Source organism: Aethina tumida, chromosome 6, assembly GCF_024364675.1.
Source record: "Aethina tumida isolate Nest 87 chromosome 6, icAetTumi1.1, whole genome shotgun sequence".
Lineage (NCBI taxonomy): Eukaryota > Metazoa > Arthropoda > Insecta > Coleoptera > Nitidulidae > Aethina > Aethina tumida.
This window is the reverse complement of record NC_065440.1, coordinates 13,725,267-13,742,946: the sequence shown is the minus strand read 5'-3', so window position 1 is coordinate 13,742,946 and position 17,680 is coordinate 13,725,267. Positions and strand designations below refer to the sequence as shown.

Here is a 17,680-nt window from a genome sequence, read left to right as displayed (position 1 = left end):
AAGTATATAAATAAAAATTAATGAAACGTCTATAAATCAAAAAAGTAAAAACAGTTGTAAAATAAATGTGTCCGGACTGTAGTATCCTCTTTTTGTTGGAATCTTTTTTGCGTTTCTTATTTTTTTTAATTTAAAGGATATAGATAATTAATTATAGAAATTAATATATAAAGATTTAAAGGAGAACAAATAAATGGAGGTGAACACTTATCATATATGTGTTTATTTATTCTTTTCATTATTTTTTGACTAATTTTTCATGATAAAAAAATACAATTAAATAATCTGAAACAATAATTTATTCTTAATTTAAAACGTATCACACTAAAATAGGAATTTCGACCAATCGAATTGGGTACACACAGCCAAAACAAAATCATACAACCACACTAATATCTACAAATATTTACAAAAAAAAATAACAAATAAATTAATCCTGAGATCTGAATAAAGCAGTCAACAAATTCGAAACGACAAAGTTTACAAATTTGGCAGTTTCATCTTGGTGATTTGGTACTGCTTCAGGTCTTCATCTTCCGCATAGACCTGCTCCTGCGGGGGTATTTTCTCCTCAACGCTCTTCCTTTCGTCGAAGTGGTTCAGGAACGAGATCACTTTGTAGATTTGCATCATTATTGGTGCGTCCTTCTCTACTTGGAAGACGAAGTCCTTGGGTGGCACCACCTTGTAGATGTTCTCGATTTTGGCCGACTCCTCTTCCTGGCTGTCGAAGCCCAGCGATTCGTCTTCGTAGCTGTTCGGCTTAGCTGTGGTGGAGGACTTTTGCTTTGGCGTGGTCTTCTCCAAGTCGTGGCCCGACATGATGGTCTCCCAGACTGGAACAACAGTCACTGTTAGTTATTGCTATTTGTCGTAGTGTGGGGGTACTTACTTAAGTTGTTGGCGCCACGTTGGTACGGATCCATCGCATCTAGTTGCTCCAACGACATGCTTTTGAGCATGTGCAGTCCGTATTTGAGCAAGTCCTTGCTGCACGTGGTGGAAGTTTCCACTTCGCATATTTTATCCACTTCCTTGGCGAAGATGGAGTATATAAAGGACATCTGCAACGAATTGGGCACTCAGTAATTGTTCGATTAACTACAGGGTTCCGACTTACTTTTTCCTCCTTCTTGAGTAACTCCCAGACCGGAATGGCCGACGCGTTAACGTATTGCAGCACCGCACTGACCAGAACCACAAACACAAAACTGGACTTCATGTTGTTAACGAAAATTTCAACACCGTTGTCGACACCTTGAACAGTTTAAGCCTTATAATCCAAAACCGCGTCGCCAAATTATTTTTATATCATCTGCTGACGTCACCTCTATCCGGATTCTTCAGTTTGGGAATCCACTATCGAGTGTCCCAACTTGTTTTTTTCTTCTGAATAAATCACTGTTAATTATACATGTGTACGGCGATGGGTCGGTTGTATAAGAAAAATTAAATATTTATTAATGCGACGTGCATTTTGATTAGGCGACAGCGAAAAATTCGAAAAATTTGTTTACATCTGGGTTCCGAACGTGAACTTGTGGCCTTCCAAACTGTAACGAAGGCAGCTCTTCGTCTAAGGCCGTTTACGAATGCCAATTAAGTGGAGGCAGCAAATCTGCAATGGTACTAACGATAGTAGTGGAACTTTTCCTTGGTGACACCACGTGGTTCCGAAAAAAATTGTTTACATCTAGATTCCGGGCGTGAACTTTGCAGGCTGTGTTTTTCCAGAGAAAGTTACGACCATTTCTAATGTTATTATTTGTTTGTTATTCAACGTTTGTTATTTTCACCATGCGACACGAATCGCAATTGTTTCGGCGAAATTTTAAGACTACTACTCTCATTTACATAGTTTGTGGTTTGTTATTGTTGGGACAACAACATTTCAGATGGTCACAAAAGAACAAATAAATTGAACGGGTATTGAATAATAATTTATTAATAAATAAACACATAAACTATCACACTTGCAAAATACCAAAAATAAATAGTCAACAACTTATACAATAACATATATACAAATATTTACATGAGATCCACAAGGGCAAAGTCTAGTTTTGGTGGTTAAAGATTGGGAAGTTTGATTTTCGACAACTGGTACTGCCTCAGGTCGTCGTCTTGAGGGGTGCGCTTTATTTCCGGCACCGGACTTCCGTCCGGATAAACTTTAACCACCAAAGGACCGAAGGGGACCTGGGGCTTGAAACCCTTCAACGTGTCGTCCAAATTAGCGACGCTTTGGGCGTTGTTGATCACCCCTTTATAGACGAAGTCCTCCGGAGGTAGTACCTTGTAGACGTTGTCGATTTTGGCTGAGGCGCTTCCTTCGGAGCCAAACTCCAAGTCGTTGGTGTCGTCCTCGTAGCTGTTTGGTTTTGCCGTGGTTGTGGGTTGGGGCTCGGGGGTGTACTCGGCGAACTTGTGGCCTTCCAATAACGTTGTCCAAACTGTAACGGATTGAAGGTTGTTAGAATGCCAAATTTTTGACAAGGGAGGGCTTACTTAAGTTGTTGCCGCCTCGTTGGTACGGGTCTAGGTTGTCCAGGTCTTCCTCGGTTAAAGCTTTTAGCTTAGCCAGACCGTACTTGAGCGTGTCCTGAAGACAATTATCTTCCGTCATTGTTGAACATTGCTTCTCAACATCTTTGGCGAAGACGGAGTACAAGAAAGAGGTCTACAAATTGGAAAACTTCATTAGTAGGGTCATTGCGGGAGACTTGTTGATCAGTACCTTCTCTTCCTTCTTCAAAAACTCCCACACGGGTATGGCGGAGCCATCGCCGAAGTCGCACAAGCCGAAAATGAAAACAAACACTGCAACGATCATCGTGGTGAAATCTAATGGTGAAATGTCGTTGTCGTTCACAGGATGATTACAATTTATATGAAATAAACACGTTGACGTCAGTGATGATCCGGATTCTTTTGCATTGGCGTCTAAAATTCGGCGAATCTAACTTGTTTCGATGAATAAATCATCAGAAATAGCCAAGCGGCGCATTCCAGCGCATCATTAGTTGGAAGTGCATGATTTTCGGTGGTGGGTCTGAAAGGTACTACATGAATCTTCGGCGAGGGTAATTTTTGGTAAGACAACATAAGTTATAAATTATTAGGGTACTAATAAATAAAATTGTTTTGTTGTAATTAGTGCAGGACCATTGTCAAATCATAATTGTCTAATCATAAAGGAGAATATTCTTTCTTTTTATTTTCTTCCTCATTATGTCTATTGTAAAGGATTAATTTTGATTTAGTGCATTTAGATTCAATGATTTAAGATTACATAACATTTTAATCAACATATTTTAAATACAAATCTTTGGTAAACACCTTAAAATATCAATTTTCACATCCACATTCCAGATAGATTTATTTAATTAAAAAAGAGTCATTTTTAATTACCTTCTTGACCTTCTATGTATAAAAAAGTATATTTTTATTTGAATATACATAGAAATAGGTTAAATAAATTTGTTAAATATATTTATGTAACAATTTTCTTGTAATATGATATTGTTCTTGTCTAACTTTTTATCTTTAGCAGTTATATTTATTTGTACTATTTTATTGTGTCTGTATATTGTTTTGCAAGGCAAATAAAATGAAAAAAGTACGAATAAAAATTATTTATTATAAATATAAATAAACTATTAAATATTTAAATTAATTATTCCAGTCCATTACAAAATAATTAATATATACAAACTAATAATAAATATAACACATCCATGATGCAACACTCAAACAATCCAAACATTCAAATAAATTAATATCACAAATCAACCAGTCAAAGTTACTTTAACAAATAGGAAAAGAAAATCAAGTTTAAACACTGGGAAGCTTGAATTTGGTGAGTTGGTACTGCTTAAAGTCATCATCTTGTGGAGTCCTTCTGAGTTCCGGTACCGGAGATCCATCAGGATATAACCTGATGACCAAAGGACCTCCCATAGCTTCTTCAAAACCAACAGGAGCAAAATGCTTTTCTTCATTAACTATGTTTTGGGGGTGGCCGAAGACGAAGCCTTTTGGTGGAGCTACTCTGTAAACGTTGTCGATTTTGGCCGAAGCACTTCCTTCAGACCCGAACTCCAAGTCCAACTCGTCATCGTAGCTGTTGGGTTTGGCGGTTGTGGTGGCTTGAGGTTCTGGAGTGGCTTTTTCCAACTCGTGGCCAGACATCAAAGTGGTCCAGATTAAATTGCGGCCTTCGTGTTGATATGGGTCAAGTCCGTCCAGGTCTTCATCCGTCATCGTTTTCAGCTTGTCAAGTCCGTATTTTAATGTGTCTTGAAGGCAGTTGGGTTCTGGTACGGTGATGCACAGCTTCTCAACATCTCTGGCGAAGATCGAGTACAAGTATGACGTCTGCAAAAGAAAGTGAGAGTTAGAATATTGTTACAAAGGTAATAAAGTTGTAAATGTACCTTCTCTTCTTTCTTCAAGAATTCCCAAACTGGTATGGCTGAGCTGTTGGCGAGTGCAATGATTGCACTGCTAATCAAAACAAACACTGCATTTATCTGCATGGTTTTTAATTATTGAGATAATTTTAATAGATCTTGTCACGTTGAGTTATAGAATTGATATGGTACCAAATTCTCCTGGTAGGATCTTTTATACTTCGTCTTTGACGTCGGTTGTAGTCCGGATTCTTCGCCGTGGCATATGAATTTCTGGCGTCTATAACTTGTTTTTTGAATATTTAAGTCCTGTGGAATCTTATTTGCGATTGTTTATCACTGCGAAATGAATTTGGTAAAGTTGAACTATTATCGAAAACCAACGTCATTTCCTAATGGTTGTTTATAACATTTTATTAGTTTTATTTGAACAAATATTTACCACTTTACAGAAGAATTTTCAAAAACATTATATTTTTCCTTAGCTATTTCCACCATTTAAATGGATTGAATTTTAAATTACTTTCATTAAATTTGCATAGAAGTAACACCATAATTGAAATTATTTTACCATTGTCAGATAAAGACATCAAATTTTTTATTAGAAAACCAGTTGCATAATTCATTATCATCTTTTCTAGGTAATTCCTAAAACTAACTGCCATTAAAATATTTTTTCTAACAATTATAATAAACTCTTAAATTAATCTATTTTTCAGTAGAGAAAACAAACATACTGACCTTCATATATTTAAATAGCAGTAATCAGTTAAAATGTTAATTTAAGATGATGGCCCATATTTTGGTACTCTGATATTTGATATGATCTTAGACCAATTTGTTTCTTTGTCTGCTTTTAATAATTCTTATAATAATCTTTCTTATAGTTTTCGTTTTTCTATGATAAATGTATTTACTATTTTATACAATATTTTAATTTAACTTTCTCTTATAATTATTTTGTCTTGAGTTTGCTGTTATAAATGAAATAATACCGTAAATGTGTATAATTAATATTTATTATCATTAAATTAATCAATAAGTAATCAGTACAAATTATCGATAACAAAACATATATACATACTAATTACAAATAAAACACACAATAATAATGTACCATTCACGCAGTTCAAACATTCAAATAAATTAATATCACAAATTAATCAGTCAGGATTCTATCTGAAATAGAACAAACCAATAAATGTTTACACATTTGGAAGCTTGAACTTGGTGAGTTGATACTGCCTAAAGTCATCATCTTGTGGAGTTCTTCTAATTTCCGGTACTGGAGATCCATCAGGATACAACCTAATGACCAAAGGACCTCCCATGGGTTCTTCATAATCAACAGGAACAAAATGCTTCTCTTCATTAACTATGTTTTGGGGGTGGCCGAAGACGAAGCCTTTTGGTGGTGGTACTCTGTAAACGTTGTCGATTTTGGCCGAAGCACTTCCTTCAGACCCGAACTCCAAGTCCAACTCGTCATCGTAGCTGTTGGGTTTGGCGGTTGTGGTGGCTTGAGGTTCTGGAGTGGCTTTTTCCAACTCGTGGCCCGACATCAAAGTGGTCCAGACTAAATTGCGGCCTTCGTGTTGATATGGGTCAAGTCCGTCCAGGTCTTCTTCCGTCATCGTTTTCAGCTTATCAAGTCCGTGCTTTAATGTGTCTTGAAGGCAGTTGGGTTCCGGTACGGTGATGCACAGCTTCTCAACATCTCTGGCGAAGATGGAGTACAAGTATGACGTCTGCAAATGAAAGTAAGAGTTAGAATATTGTCACAGGGGTAACACAATTGTATAAGTACCTTCTCTTCTTTCTTCAAGAACTCCCAAACTGGTATGGCTGAGCTGTTAGCGAGTGCAATGATTGCACTGCTAATCAAAACAAACACTGCGTTTATCTGCATTGTTTTTAATTATTAGATAATTTTAATAGATCTTGTCACGTTGAGTTATAGAATTGATATGATACCAAATTCTTCTGGTTGGATCTTTTATACTTCACCTTTGACGTCGATTATAATCCGGATTATTCGCCGTGGCATATGAATTTCTGGCGTCTATAACTTGTTTTTTGAATATTTAAGTCCTGTGGTATGTCATTTGCGATTGTTTATCACTGCGAAATGAATTTGGTAAAAAGTTGAACTATTATCGAAAACCAACGTCATTTCCTAATGGTTGTTTATAACAATTAATTAATTTTATTTGAACAAATATTTATCATTTTGGAGAAGTATTTTCAAGAACAATATTTTTACCTCAATTATTTTCACCATTTAATTAGGTTGAATCTTAATTGACTTTCTTTCAATTTGTATGGAAGTAACAGCATAATTGAAAGTATTTTACCATTGTCAGATAGAGACATCAAATTTTTTATTAGCAAACCTGTTGCATAATTAATTATCTTCTTTTCTTTTCAGTTCCTAAGACTAATCATAATTAAGGATATTTTTTCTAACAATAAAATTAAAGCTTAAATTAATCTATTTTCTAATAAAGGAAACAAACATACTGACCTTCATATTTATTTAACTGTAATGCGTTTTCTAAAAATGTTAATTTGAGTTGATGACCCATATTTTGGTACTCTGATATTTGATTTGGTCTTAGAACAAATTGTTTTTTTCTCTGTTTTTATTAAGCTCATTTTAATGAGCCTTTTTTTAATCAATTATCTATTTAAAAAATTGTTAAAACAAATAAATGATACACTCCAGTAGGATTTTATAATCAATATTTATTTCCATTAAATAAATAAATAATCAGTATAAATTATTAAATGTTGTTAACAAAAAATATATACATAATATTTACAAATAAACACACAATAATGATATAACATTCAAGCAATCCAAACATTCAGATAAATTAATATCACAAATAATCAGTCAGGATTCTATCTGAAATAGAACCAAACAATAATTGTTTACACATTTGGAAGCTTGAACTTGGTGAGTTGATACTGCCTAAAGTCATCATCTTGAGGAGTCCTTCTAAGTTCCGGTACTGGTGATCCATCAGGATACAACCTGATGACCAAAGGACCTCCCATGGTTTCTTCAGAATCAACAGGAACAAAATGCTTTTCATCATTAACTATGTTTTGGGGGTGGCCGAAGACAAAGCCTTTTGGTGGTGGTACTCTATAAACGTTGTCGATTTTAGCTGAAGCACTTCCTTCAGACCCGAACTCCAAGTCCAACTCGTCATCGTAGCTGTTGGGTTTGGCGGTTGTGGTGGCTTGAGGTTCTGGAGTGGCTTTTTCCAACTCGTGGCCCGACATCAAAGTGGTCCAGACTAAATTGCGACCTTCGTGTTGATATGGGTCAAGTCCGTCCAGGTCTTCTTCCGTCATCATTTTCAGCTTATCAAGTCCGTACTTTAATGTGTCTTGAAGGCAGTTGGGTTCCGGTACGGTGATGCACAGCTTCTCAACATCTCTGGCGAAGATCGAGTACAAGTATGACGTCTGCAAATGAAAGTAAGAGTTAGAATATTGTCACAAGGGTAACACAATTGTATAAGTACCTTCTCTTCTTTCTTTAAGAACTCCCAAACTGGTATGGCTGAGCTGTTGGCGAGTGCAATGATTGCACTGCTAATCAAAACAAACACTGCGTTTATCTGCATTGTTTTTAATTATTAGATAATTTTAATAGATCTTGTCACGTTGAGTTATAGAATTGATATGATACCAAATTCTTCTGGTTGGATCTTTTATACTTCACCTTTGACGTCGATTATAATCCGGATTATTCGCCGTGGCATATGAATTTCTGGCGTCTATAACTTGTTTTTTGAATATTTAAGTCCTGTGGTATGTCATTTGCGATTGTTTATCACTGCGAAATGAATTTGGTAAAAAGTTGAACTATTATCGAAAACCAACGTCATTTCCTAATGGTTGTTTATAACAATTAATTATTTTTATTTGAACAAATATTTACCATTTTGGAGAAGTATTTTCAAGAACAATATTTTTACCTCAATTATTTAATAAGGTTGAATTTTAATTGACTTTCGTTCAATTTGTATGGAAGTAACAGCATAATTGAAAGTATTTTACCATTGTCAGATAGAGACATCAAATTTTTTATTAGCAAACCTGTTGCATAATGAATTATCTTCTTTTCTTTTTAGTTCCTAAGACTAATCTTAATTACGGATATTTTTTCTAACACTAAAATTAAAACTTAAATTAATGCAATAATGCGTTTTCAAAAAATGTTAATTTAAGTTGATGACCCATATTTTGGTACTCTGGTATTTGATATGGTCTTAGAATAAATTGTTCCTTTCTTTGTTTCCACTAAACTGATTTTTATCAATTTGTTTTTATTTAATTATCTATTTTAAAAAAATTTCATAAAAATAAATAATACACTTAAGTAAGATTTCATAATTAATGTTTATTTTCATTAAATAAATAAATAATCAGTATAAATTATTAAATATAGATAACAAAAGATATATACATATTATTTACAAATTAAACATACAATAATGATGTACCATTCAAGCAATTCAACCATTCAAATAAATTAATATCACAAATTAATCAGTCAGGATTCTATCTGAAATAGAACCAACCAATAAATGATTACACATTGGGAAGCTTGAACTTGGTTAGTTGATACTGCCTAAAGTCATCATCTTGTGGAGTTCTTCTAATTTCCCGTACTGGAGATCCATCAGGATACAACCTAATGACCAAAGGACCTCCCATGGGTTCTTCATAATCAACAGGAACAAAATGCTTCTCTTCATTAACTATGTTTTGGGGGTGGCCGAAGACAAAGCCTTTTGGTGGTGGTACTCTATAAACGTTGTCGATTTTAGCTGAAGCACTTCCTTCAGACCCGAACTCCAAGTCCAACTCGTCATCGTAGCTGTTGGGTTTGGCGGTTGTGGTGGCTTGAGGTTCTGGAGTGGCTTTTTCCAACTCGTGGCCCGACATCAAAGTGGTCCAGACTAAATTGCGACCTTCGTGTTGATATGGGTCAAGTCCGTCCAGGTCTTCTTCCGTCATCGTTTTCAGCTTATCAAGTCCGTACTTTAATGTGTCTTGAAGGCAGTTGGGTTCCGGTACGGTGATGCACAGCTTCTCAACATCTCTGGCGAAGATCGAGTACAAGTATGACGTCTGCAAATGAAAGTAAGAGTTAGAATATTGTCACAGGGGTAACACAATTGTATAAGTACCTTCTCTTCTTTCTTCAAGAATTCCCAAACTGGTATGGCTGAGCTGTTGGCGAGTGCAATGATTGCACTGCTAATCAAAACAAACACTGCATTTATCTGCATGGTTTTTAACTTAATTAATAGTACTTTCAATGGATATTGTCACTTCAAAATATCAAACAGATGTGGTATCAAAATCCACCGGGACGATGTTTTATAGTTCAACATTGACGTCACAGCTGATCCGGATTCTTCGACGTGCTCTATGGTTTTCTGGCGACAGCAACTAGTTTTTTGAATATTTAATTCTTTTAGAATACCAATTAAAGTTGTTTATCAGAAAAGAATTTTTTTTAACAGAAAATACGTTAGAATTCGTTGCTAATTATTATTTATAGACTTTGACTATTTGGGCCATGACATTTTTCAACCATGAATTATGCCAGTTAAGCAATAATGACAAAAAACTGATTTGTTGTAATTAAATGTAATAAAAGAAATTTTTTTCAAAATTGAGTCTGTCCCTTATTTTTATAATTCATCTTTTTATAACTTATTCAATTTATTATTTAACTAAGAAGAATTTTTCAAATTCTGTAGTAAACTAAGTGGTGCATGAGTGGTACCTAAGTTGGTTTAGATGTAGCATCTTCAATGAGCTTAATTATGATATGAATATAATTTCAAGGTTTAAGGATCTGCTATTTATTAATTCCCTAGCCCATAAACTGAGTTAATCATTGATATTACTCAATATTATTCAACGTTATAAAAAACTAAACTATTTAGTTGTTTTGAAGTACCATCAAGGAGAAATGTCTTTAAAATAATATATTGATAAATAAAAGGTAAAAATTCTTAAGAAAATTATTTATTCTTGCATAAATTATTCAATAAATATTACAATTAATCCAGTTCCTTATATAATCACAAGTACAAATAAATAATAAACACACTTAACAATGATGCAACATCCATGCAAATACCAAACATACAAATAAATTAATTAATATCACAAATCAAGCAGTCAAAGTTTCCTTAATTAATAAATATATATAAAATGGGTGTTAAACAGGAAGCTTGAACTTGCTGAGTTGGTACTGCCTAAAATCATCGTCTTGAGGTGTCTTCCTGACGCCTTGCACAGGAGATCCGTCGGGATGCAACATGATGACCATGGGGCCACCCACAGCTCCTTCCAAATCCAACGCGACGACTTCCTTTTCCACGTCATCCACGTGGTAGACAAAATCTTTGGGTGCCTTAACCCTGTAGACGTCGTCTATTTCGGCGGAGGCACTTCCTTCAGATCCGAACGTCAAGTCCAGCTCGTCCTCGTAACTGTTGGGCTTGGGGGTGGTGGTGGCTTTTGGCTCAGGATTAGCTTCCACCAAGTCGTGACCCGACATCAAAGTGGTCCAGACTAAATTGCGGCCTTCGTGCTGATAGGGGTCAAGTCCGTCCAAATCTTCTTCCGACATTGCCTTCAGCTTGTCAAGGCCGTATTTTAATGTGTCCTGAAGACAGTTGGGCGTCGGCACCGAGCTGCACACCTTCTCCACGTCTCTGGCGAACACCGAGTACAAGTATGACGTCTGTAAAAGAAAGTAAAAGTTCACAAATCTGTCACAAAGACAAACTAAGTTGAGGACGTACCTTCTCTTCCTTCCTCAAGAATTCCCAGACTGGTATGGCGGAACCGTCGGCAAGTGCCAATAGTGCACCGCTAATCAAAACAAACAATGCGTTGATCTGCATGACTGTAGCTTTTGTAACAGTTGTAACTGATGCTGTGGCGTCGAGTTATCGAATTGATATGACACCGAAATCTCCACGTTCAGCTTTTATAGTTCATCATTGACGTCATCGTTGATCCGGATTCTTCGCCGTTGGTCTGTGATATTCTGGCGCCTGTAACTTGTTTTCTGAATATTTAAGCCTTTGGAATGTGATTGTTTGTCACGTAGGAATTATTTGGGAAATACGTCGATATGCAATAAATGAATAATGAATTTCTAATTTTAATTTATTGGTTTTTTCATCTGCCGAAATGATATTCAAAACTGTTTTATACATTTATTATCGTGCGTCCAAATAAATACATCCACACTGGTACCAGTACTTAGTCACGTAGTTTAAAAGTTCAGAAGCTTGATTTTGGCCTCAAATCATTATTTGGTGGAATCCTCCATGTTTCATCAACAGGTGTTGCACTCTTAATAACATTGAGCCAACCCAAGGACTTTGACCGTAGTACTCTGAGATAATTGGGTACTGTCCCACTTCTCATACTTCACTGTCTTGATCAAGGTATCAAGTTTCATTGATGACTAAAGGTAAAGTCAAACAGTGGCAATTAACCTTGACCCCCCTTGACTTTAGCTGAGTCTTCAGCTTCAAATTATCAAAGTTAAAGATGGAAGAACAAAACTTCTCGACATTTTTGGCAAACAACTAAAGAGAGAAAAAGAATTTGTAGCAGCTTACCTCTTCTTCCTTTTTCAAAGACTCAAGAGATTTTTTCATCCACTAAAATGATATTCAATAATGTTTTAAACATTTATTATCACACGTCCAAATAAATACAATCACACACATATCACAACTTAAATCACTTATGTTAAAAGTTTGGAAGCTTGATTTTGGTCAGCTGATATTGCCTCAAATCATCATCCTGTGGAATCCTCCTTGTGTCCTCAACAGGTGTTCCATCAATGTACACTCGTACCACCAATGGACCAATCAAAGGAGTTTGACGGTAGTAATCTGACGTAAATGGGTACTGTTCCACTTCTGGACCTTCACTGTTGTTGTCTGAGTATGTAATTGCATTATTTTGTTTTTGGAAATCACCAATTTCTTCCTCAGGTCTAAATATAAAGCCAGAAGGTGGCAATAAACGTTGTCCATCATTGACTTTAGCTGAACCTTCAGCTTCGAACTCTAATTGATCCAAAGTTTCATCCTCATAACTGTTAGGTTTTGGTGTTGTAGTCAGCTGAGACTCAGGAGTAACACTTCCTTCCATTAAAGTGGCCCAAACTGTAAGATTTAATAAGTTTAATCCTGTTTTTGAACTTAAATTCATTGTCTTGCTTACTTAAGTTGTTGCCACCACGTTGGTAGGGGTCTAAAAGGTCCAACTGTTCATCAGACAACGTTTTTAATTTATCCAGGCCGTACTTCAAGTTGTCTTTGAGGCAATTGGAGTCGTAGTTGGAAGAGCAAAGCTTCTCCACGTCTTTGGCGAAAATTGAATACAAAAAAGAAGTCTGTAATTAAGTTAAGACTAGAAACAACAGACAAGGGGGTTGCAGAAGCTCACCTTCTCTTCCTTCTTCAGTAATTCCCAAACGGGAATGGCGGAACTATGCGTAAGTCCAATTGTAGAAACAATCAACACAAACACAGCACTGACCTTCATGTTCATTTAGCAGTAACGCACGTTTTCTAAAAACTAACGCACGATGTTCTTGTTTCGATATTATAATAGGATATGAATCAAATGTAGATCACTTCACAGTTTTATACATCTTCCATGACGTCAGCTTTGATCCGGATCCTTAAGAGATTAAATGATTAGTCTTGTTGTTATAAATTAATCTTTTGTTGTTGTTTTGTAAACAATCATCCACGTTTTAAAGGTTTGTTTTGAAGACTACAATTAAAATAGTTTACTACTAGTTTTCAATATTTTATGGGTTGCATAACAACTTTTACTAGGTACTACATCATGTTGATGACTATTTACCTTCACACAGGTAATATTTCATTTGGGATAGGTTGTGGTTGTGACATCCAAAACAAATAAACAACTTTGTAATTAATTTATTGTTATTCGCATCACATAACAAAACATGCACACAAATAAATACATCCTAAACAAATATCACATGTAACAACAAATAAATATCAACAACAACAAATAAGTTAATATGAGATCAAACTTGATTGAATGGTTTTAAGTTAGAAATCGGGAAGTTTGATTTTGGTCAGCTGGTACTGCCTCAGGTCGTCGTCTTGGGGTATCCTTTGGACTTCCTCCACGGGCGTACCGTCAGGATGTACTCGCACCACCATGGGACCAATCAAAGGGATTTGCGGGTAGTTGATGGCGTCCAAGTCTTCGGCATCCTTGGTGGTGTCGTAGTAAGAGATCGAGAGGGCGTTGTGTTGCTTCTCGAACTGGTTCGCTGGTCCAGGTCTGTAGATGAAGCCTGCAGGTGGTGACACTTTCTGTACGTCATCGATTTTGGCGGAAGCACCGAATTCCAGTTCGTCGAACGACTGGTCGTCGTAGCTGTTGGGTTTGGCTGTGGTGGATGGCTTAGGCTCTGGTGTACGGTCGGAGAGTTTGTGCCCTTCCATTAAAGTCGTCCAAACTGTAAGCAATTGGAACGTTAGCTTGGGTATGAGGGCATCAAGTTGGTTACTTACGCAAGTTGTTGCCATCACGTTGGTACGGGTCCAAAAGGTCCAGCTCCTCTTCCGACAACTTCTTCAGCTTGTCCAGGCCGTACTTCAGGTTGTCCTTGAAGCAGTTGGAGGAGGAAGCAGATGCACAAAGCTTCTCCATGTCTTTGGCGAAGATGGAGTACAAGAAGGACGTCTGTAAATGTCCACAAATTAGCTAAGGTGTTTAGGAAGAGGTCTTCGGTAATTTACCTTCTCATCTTTCCTCAGGAATTCCCATACCGGTATAGCGGAACCGTGTGTAAGTCCAATAATTGCACTAACTATCAAAACAAACACCACACTGACCTTCATATTTAATTAAGAGTGGCGCACGATTTCTAAAAACAAAACTAAAACGATATTCACGCGTCGAAATGTAAAAACAATGTGATTCAGGTGTCGCACATTTCACCGTTTTATACATCCTCAGTGACGTCAGTTTTGATCCGGATCCACGTTTTCTGGCGTCTGAGATTCGGTGACTGCGGCTTGTTATTCTGAATAAATCATCTTTATTGCGATCGCTAAACATTCTAATTATTTCCCCGCGGAATTTTGGACTTTGATCACCATCGTACCATTTCAAGAAACTTTTTAATGTTGCTTAACTTTATTAAATCACAGTCGTACATACAATAAATAATAAGTTAACTTAGTCTACGTTAAATTAAAAGTTGGGCAGCTTGATTTTGGACCACTGGTACTGCCTCAGGTCCTCATCTATTGGTACTTTAGGCTTGTCGTCGACGGGTCGTCCATCGGGATACACGAAATACATCACGGGTCCGCCCAAATAGTCTTGGGGGCTGTTGAACTGCGGCTCGTACTTGCCGACGAAGCCTTTCGGCGGTGGTACCCGGTAAACGTTGTCGATTTTGGCCGAGGCGCTTCCTTCAGAACCAAAGTCCAGGTCACCGAACGATTCGTCATCGTAGCTGTTGGGTTTTGCCGTCGTCGTGGTTTGCGGTACCGGAGTTTCTCCTTCGTACTTGTGGCCCTTCATCAAGCTCCTCCAAACTGTCAATTAATTAATTAATTAATTAATTAAATTAGTGCTGGTGTTGGATGAGCTGGAGTAACTTACTTAAGTTGTTGCCATCACGTTGGTACGGATCCAAGCCGTCCAAATCCTCATCACTCAACTCCTTGAGCTTGTCCAAGCCGTACTTCAAAGTCCCCTTCAGACAATCCGACGTGTGAATTGAGGTGCACAACTTCTCGGCGTCTCCAGCGAAGACGGAGTACAAAAACGAAGTCTGCAATCAATCAATTACCGTGAGGTAGTACCGAAATTGGTTCACCAACTACCTTTTCCTCCCGCTTCAAAAACTCCCAAACAGGAATGGCCGAACCGTAAACAAGACCCACAACAAAACAGGCCACAGAAACAAACACAAGTCCCTTCATAATTAAACTGAAGCAGATGTTGTAACAGTAACAAACACAATTGATATGGTTCTGGTTCCATCCATTTGAACGTTATATATATAGATGTTCCGTGACGTGTTTATTAATCCGGATTCTTTAATCTGGCGTCTTAGATCCAATGTCTGTTGTTTTTTGAACAATAAATCATTTGTTATTGTTTTGTTGTGGTACTAATGGGTTCGGAGGAGGCAAACGTGCTGGAAGTAACATGAGTTAGCGTTATGGGCAAGTTTTTTTTGGTCATTATTGTCGAATCACCCGAGAAGATTGATTTGTTCATCTTGAAATTTGGAAGTAATTGATGTTGGGGAGGGAGGCTCCAACAGGAAGTACCAGTACGTTTTTTAGTACAGTGACTCATCGGTAAAACAAACATTTAATGAGTCTTTGAGTTATTAATATCAAATGATTGTTTTACAGTCTTGTCTATTTTTGCTGGTACTACAAACATTTAGTAACATTTTGCTTCCAACACCAATTGAAAAGTACTTATTTGTATCTGTTTTAATTTATTATGAATTTATTATAATGTATTCAGTTCTAGGATGAACGAAATGATTAATGTAAAATTCGTGAAGGTCATTTTGTTATTCATCATCTAATATCTTAATAGCTTATTATTTTTTAGTACCAAAGCTGTGACGTACTGTACCAAAAGTGATTTAACTTTGACAGGAAAACAAAAACAAATGGGCATTTATAAAAAAGCATATATTAATATAATTATCATAATAAAAATCACACAAAGATTTAGGAATTTCTTCCAGAAAATCTGGATACTAAAATCACTGAACGTGATAACATAAAACTTATAAATAATAAATATAAATTACATTCATACAAAACGCACACCCACACGGACAATAAATATATACAAGTTACAATATCACATTAATTTGTCAAAAGTGCAAAAATATTTACATCAGTACTCGGTGGTACCGCAAAAATGCAATAACTTAAAGGTGAGATCTAAAGCTAATTCACGTGTACAGTCAAAATTGCATTTTTTAGAAGCTGGGCAACTTGATCCTGGACCACTGGTACTGCCTCAGGTCGTCGTCCTGAGGTAAAGGTTCTGTTTCCCTGACGGGAGTACCGTCGGGGTACACCCTCACAACCATCGGTCCGGTTAAAGGCACCTGATAGTAGACGGGGGCCCTTTCGGTGGTCGTGGTGGTGGTGGTGGTGGTACTGTGCTGCTCCTGGAACCTGGTGTAGGCGCCCTTCTGGGTCCTCGACTTGTCGAACTGGCTCAGGTACGACACGACGTTGTGCGGGTAAGTGTACTGCGGAGTGCCCGATTCCGCCTTGTAGACGAAGCCTTTCGGCGGCGGTACCCGGTAGACGTTGTCGATTTTGGCGGAAGCGCTTCCCTGCGAGCCGAAATCGAAGTCGTCGCCGAAGGACTCGTCGTCGTAGCTGTTCGGCTTGGCGGTCGTGGTCTGGCGGGGTTTCGGGGTCGTTTTCACCATCTCGTGGCCGGACATCATCGATTCCCAGACTATAAATGGTACCGGTTAATTAATACAACGTTGCAAGGTTAGGTCGTCGATGGCACTTACTTATATTGTTGGCGCCCCGTTGGTACGGGTCCATGTTGTCCAGGTGGTCCTCGGACATGTCCCTCAGCTTGCCGAGGCCGTACTTGAGGAACTCCTGGTTGCAGTTGGGCATCGTCAACGAGGCGCAGAAGTCCTCGACTTGATTGGCGAACATCGAGTAAATGTAGGACATCTGCAAAGACGGACAGGCCACAGTTAATCCACCGACCCGTTTTTTACGTTTCTGGCTGGCTTACCTTCTCCTCCTTTTTCAAGTACTCCCACATCGGTATGGCGGAACCACTGCACAATTGAATCGCACTGATGGCACACAGAACAAACAAAACGAACTTTCCTAGCATGGTGGAACTGTACGCACACTCACTGGCCGATTTGAAAAAACTGTCGGTATCGACGGCGAGACTGGTACTTGGGTTGTGTTTGCCGAGTTGCGGCGGAGGAGTTTTTATAGATGCGGGTGACGTCACCGTTCGTCCGGATTCCAGAGTCTGGGGAATCCGCACTTCGGGTGCCATCTCGATAATGTTATGTGCGTTGTGGGTGGTTTCAGTACCGGTGGTACCGATGGATATTGGTTTCGATTATGGAAATTGTTTAGTGCTGAATATTTTATCTAATATCTTAAGAAACCCAC

The 17,680-nt window shown here is 37.5% G+C and overlaps 10 protein-coding genes across 12 annotated transcripts; all 10 read right to left on the bottom strand.

Annotated features, from left to right (window-relative positions):
• Window positions 1-205: 205 nt before the first annotated feature.
• LOC109605705 (rhythmically expressed gene 5 protein) lies at window positions 206-13,107 on the bottom strand. Of its 3 annotated transcripts, none has more exons than XM_049968344.1 (3): window positions 12,927-13,082; window positions 12,702-12,873; window positions 206-836 (listed from the first exon to the last, which is right to left on the bottom strand). In XM_049968344.1, exons 1-3 carry the CDS (start codon window positions 13,029-13,031, stop codon window positions 481-483), a joined length of 633 nt encoding a protein of 210 aa, XP_049824301.1. In that variant the 5' UTR covers window positions 13,032-13,082; the 3' UTR covers window positions 206-480. The 3 variants fall into 3 exon arrangements, with proteins under 3 accessions (XP_049824301.1, XP_019876559.2, XP_019877857.2); XM_020021000.2 differs by lacking the exons at window positions 12,702-12,873; window positions 12,927-13,082 and adding exons at window positions 893-1,064; window positions 1,121-1,280; XM_020022298.2 differs by lacking the exon at window positions 206-836 and adding an exon at window positions 12,147-12,643 and having other exon boundaries at window positions 12,927-13,107.
• Window positions 1,919-2,887, bottom strand: LOC109604462 (rhythmically expressed gene 5 protein-like). Its single transcript, XM_020020990.2, has 3 exons — window positions 2,738-2,887; window positions 2,509-2,680; window positions 1,919-2,453 (listed from the first exon to the last, which is right to left on the bottom strand). Exons 1-3 carry the CDS (start codon window positions 2,831-2,833, stop codon window positions 2,071-2,073), a joined length of 651 nt encoding a protein of 216 aa, XP_019876549.2. The 5' UTR covers window positions 2,834-2,887; the 3' UTR covers window positions 1,919-2,070.
• LOC109604463 (rhythmically expressed gene 5 protein-like) lies at window positions 3,621-4,596 on the bottom strand. The gene is made up of 2 exons (XM_049968345.1): window positions 4,437-4,596; window positions 3,621-4,377 (listed from the first exon to the last, which is right to left on the bottom strand). Exons 1-2 carry the CDS (start codon window positions 4,536-4,538, stop codon window positions 3,835-3,837), a joined length of 645 nt encoding a protein of 214 aa, XP_049824302.1. The 5' UTR covers window positions 4,539-4,596; the 3' UTR covers window positions 3,621-3,834.
• LOC109604464 (rhythmically expressed gene 5 protein-like) lies at window positions 5,414-6,336 on the bottom strand. The gene is made up of 2 exons (XM_020020993.2): window positions 6,220-6,336; window positions 5,414-6,160 (listed from the first exon to the last, which is right to left on the bottom strand). Exons 1-2 carry the CDS (start codon window positions 6,319-6,321, stop codon window positions 5,618-5,620), a joined length of 645 nt encoding a protein of 214 aa, XP_019876552.2. The 5' UTR covers window positions 6,322-6,336; the 3' UTR covers window positions 5,414-5,617.
• On the bottom strand, window positions 7,187-8,266 carry LOC109604468 (rhythmically expressed gene 5 protein-like). Its single transcript, XM_020020997.2, has 2 exons — window positions 7,949-8,266; window positions 7,187-7,889 (listed from the first exon to the last, which is right to left on the bottom strand). The coding sequence occupies exons 1-2, from the start codon at window positions 8,048-8,050 to the stop codon at window positions 7,347-7,349; spliced, it is 645 nt and encodes a 214-aa protein (XP_019876556.2). The 5' UTR covers window positions 8,051-8,266; the 3' UTR covers window positions 7,187-7,346.
• Window positions 8,810-9,974, bottom strand: LOC109605708 (rhythmically expressed gene 5 protein-like). Its single transcript, XM_020022301.2, has 2 exons — window positions 9,623-9,974; window positions 8,810-9,563 (listed from the first exon to the last, which is right to left on the bottom strand). Exons 1-2 carry the CDS (start codon window positions 9,722-9,724, stop codon window positions 9,021-9,023), a joined length of 645 nt encoding a protein of 214 aa, XP_019877860.1. The 5' UTR covers window positions 9,725-9,974; the 3' UTR covers window positions 8,810-9,020.
• LOC109605707 (rhythmically expressed gene 5 protein-like) lies at window positions 10,457-12,062 on the bottom strand. Its single transcript, XM_020022300.2, has 2 exons — window positions 11,258-12,062; window positions 10,457-11,196 (listed from the first exon to the last, which is right to left on the bottom strand). The coding sequence occupies exons 1-2, from the start codon at window positions 11,357-11,359 to the stop codon at window positions 10,669-10,671; spliced, it is 630 nt and encodes a 209-aa protein (XP_019877859.2). The 5' UTR covers window positions 11,360-12,062; the 3' UTR covers window positions 10,457-10,668.
• A 307-nt stretch (window positions 13,108-13,414) lies between the features above and the next one.
• On the bottom strand, window positions 13,415-14,568 carry LOC109604473 (rhythmically expressed gene 5 protein). The gene is made up of 3 exons (XM_020021001.2): window positions 14,267-14,568; window positions 14,039-14,210; window positions 13,415-13,983 (listed from the first exon to the last, which is right to left on the bottom strand). The coding sequence occupies exons 1-3, from the start codon at window positions 14,366-14,368 to the stop codon at window positions 13,568-13,570; spliced, it is 690 nt and encodes a 229-aa protein (XP_019876560.2). The 5' UTR covers window positions 14,369-14,568; the 3' UTR covers window positions 13,415-13,567.
• Window positions 14,569-14,647: 79 nt separating this feature from the next.
• Window positions 14,648-15,521, bottom strand: LOC109604474 (rhythmically expressed gene 5 protein-like). The gene is made up of 3 exons (XM_020021002.2): window positions 15,365-15,521; window positions 15,141-15,312; window positions 14,648-15,073 (listed from the first exon to the last, which is right to left on the bottom strand). The coding sequence occupies exons 1-3, from the start codon at window positions 15,461-15,463 to the stop codon at window positions 14,724-14,726; spliced, it is 621 nt and encodes a 206-aa protein (XP_019876561.2). The 5' UTR covers window positions 15,464-15,521; the 3' UTR covers window positions 14,648-14,723.
• Window positions 15,522-16,176: 655 nt separating this feature from the next.
• LOC109605706 (rhythmically expressed gene 5 protein) lies at window positions 16,177-17,458 on the bottom strand. Its single transcript, XM_020022299.2, has 3 exons — window positions 17,283-17,458; window positions 17,047-17,218; window positions 16,177-16,985 (listed from the first exon to the last, which is right to left on the bottom strand). The coding sequence occupies exons 1-3, from the start codon at window positions 17,385-17,387 to the stop codon at window positions 16,492-16,494; spliced, it is 771 nt and encodes a 256-aa protein (XP_019877858.1). The 5' UTR covers window positions 17,388-17,458; the 3' UTR covers window positions 16,177-16,491.
• Window positions 17,459-17,680: the final 222 nt, after the last annotated feature.

What these genes read in the sequence shown, in the direction of transcription:
- LOC109604462 (XM_020020990.2), bottom strand. Translation starts at nt 2,833, where the DNA reads ATGATCGTTGCAGTGTTTGTTTTCATTTTCGGCTTGTGCGACTTCGGC. An exon ending in TTTTGAAGAAGGAAGAGAAG is followed by an intron (nt 2,681 to 2,737) that starts GTACTGATCAAC and finishes TCCAATTTGTAG; the next exon opens with ACCTCTTTCTTGTACTCCGT. An exon ending in ACGAGGCGGCAACAACTTAA is followed by an intron (nt 2,454 to 2,508) that starts GTAAGCCCTCCC and finishes AATCCGTTACAG; the next exon opens with TTTGGACAACGTTATTGGAA.
- LOC109605708 (XM_020022301.2), bottom strand. Translation starts at nt 9,724, where the DNA reads ATGCAGATAAATGCAGTGTTTGTTTTGATTAGCAGTGCAATCATTGCA. An exon ending in TCTTGAAGAAAGAAGAGAAG is followed by an intron (nt 9,564 to 9,622) that starts GTACTTATACAA and finishes TTTCATTTGCAG; the next exon opens with ACGTCATACTTGTACTCGAT.
- LOC109604468 (XM_020020997.2), bottom strand. Translation starts at nt 8,050, where the DNA reads ATGCAGATAAACGCAGTGTTTGTTTTGATTAGCAGTGCAATCATTGCA. An exon ending in TCTTAAAGAAAGAAGAGAAG is followed by an intron (nt 7,890 to 7,948) that starts GTACTTATACAA and finishes TTTCATTTGCAG; the next exon opens with ACGTCATACTTGTACTCGAT.
- LOC109604463 (XM_049968345.1), bottom strand. Translation starts at nt 4,538, where the DNA reads ATGCAGATAAATGCAGTGTTTGTTTTGATTAGCAGTGCAATCATTGCA. An exon ending in TCTTGAAGAAAGAAGAGAAG is followed by an intron (nt 4,378 to 4,436) that starts GTACATTTACAA and finishes TTTCTTTTGCAG; the next exon opens with ACGTCATACTTGTACTCGAT.
- LOC109605706 (XM_020022299.2), bottom strand. Translation starts at nt 17,387, where the DNA reads ATGCTAGGAAAGTTCGTTTTGTTTGTTCTGTGTGCCATCAGTGCGATT. An exon ending in ACTTGAAAAAGGAGGAGAAG is followed by an intron (nt 17,219 to 17,282) that starts GTAAGCCAGCCA and finishes CCGTCTTTGCAG; the next exon opens with ATGTCCTACATTTACTCGAT. An exon ending in ACGGGGCGCCAACAATATAA is followed by an intron (nt 16,986 to 17,046) that starts GTAAGTGCCATC and finishes TACCATTTATAG; the next exon opens with TCTGGGAATCGATGATGTCC.
- LOC109604474 (XM_020021002.2), bottom strand. Translation starts at nt 15,463, where the DNA reads ATGAAGGGACTTGTGTTTGTTTCTGTGGCCTGTTTTGTTGTGGGTCTT. An exon ending in TTTTGAAGCGGGAGGAAAAG is followed by an intron (nt 15,313 to 15,364) that starts GTAGTTGGTGAA and finishes GATTGATTGCAG; the next exon opens with ACTTCGTTTTTGTACTCCGT. An exon ending in ACGTGATGGCAACAACTTAA is followed by an intron (nt 15,074 to 15,140) that starts GTAAGTTACTCC and finishes ATTAATTGACAG; the next exon opens with TTTGGAGGAGCTTGATGAAG.
- LOC109605705 (XM_020022298.2), bottom strand. Translation starts at nt 13,031, where the DNA reads ATGAACATGAAGGTCAGTGCTGTGTTTGTGTTGATTGTTTCTACAATT. An exon ending in TACTGAAGAAGGAAGAGAAG is followed by an intron (nt 12,874 to 12,926) that starts GTGAGCTTCTGC and finishes ACTTAATTACAG; the next exon opens with ACTTCTTTTTTGTATTCAAT. An exon ending in ACGTGGTGGCAACAACTTAA is followed by an intron (nt 12,644 to 12,701) that starts GTAAGCAAGACA and finishes TAAATCTTACAG; the next exon opens with TTTGGGCCACTTTAATGGAA.
- LOC109605707 (XM_020022300.2), bottom strand. Translation starts at nt 11,359, where the DNA reads ATGCAGATCAACGCATTGTTTGTTTTGATTAGCGGTGCACTATTGGCA. An exon ending in TCTTGAGGAAGGAAGAGAAG is followed by an intron (nt 11,197 to 11,257) that starts GTACGTCCTCAA and finishes TTTCTTTTACAG; the next exon opens with ACGTCATACTTGTACTCGGT.
- LOC109604464 (XM_020020993.2), bottom strand. Translation starts at nt 6,321, where the DNA reads ATGCAGATAAACGCAGTGTTTGTTTTGATTAGCAGTGCAATCATTGCA. An exon ending in TCTTGAAGAAAGAAGAGAAG is followed by an intron (nt 6,161 to 6,219) that starts GTACTTATACAA and finishes TTTCATTTGCAG; the next exon opens with ACGTCATACTTGTACTCCAT.
- LOC109604473 (XM_020021001.2), bottom strand. Translation starts at nt 14,368, where the DNA reads ATGAAGGTCAGTGTGGTGTTTGTTTTGATAGTTAGTGCAATTATTGGA. An exon ending in TCCTGAGGAAAGATGAGAAG is followed by an intron (nt 14,211 to 14,266) that starts GTAAATTACCGA and finishes GGACATTTACAG; the next exon opens with ACGTCCTTCTTGTACTCCAT. An exon ending in ACGTGATGGCAACAACTTGC is followed by an intron (nt 13,984 to 14,038) that starts GTAAGTAACCAA and finishes AATTGCTTACAG; the next exon opens with TTTGGACGACTTTAATGGAA.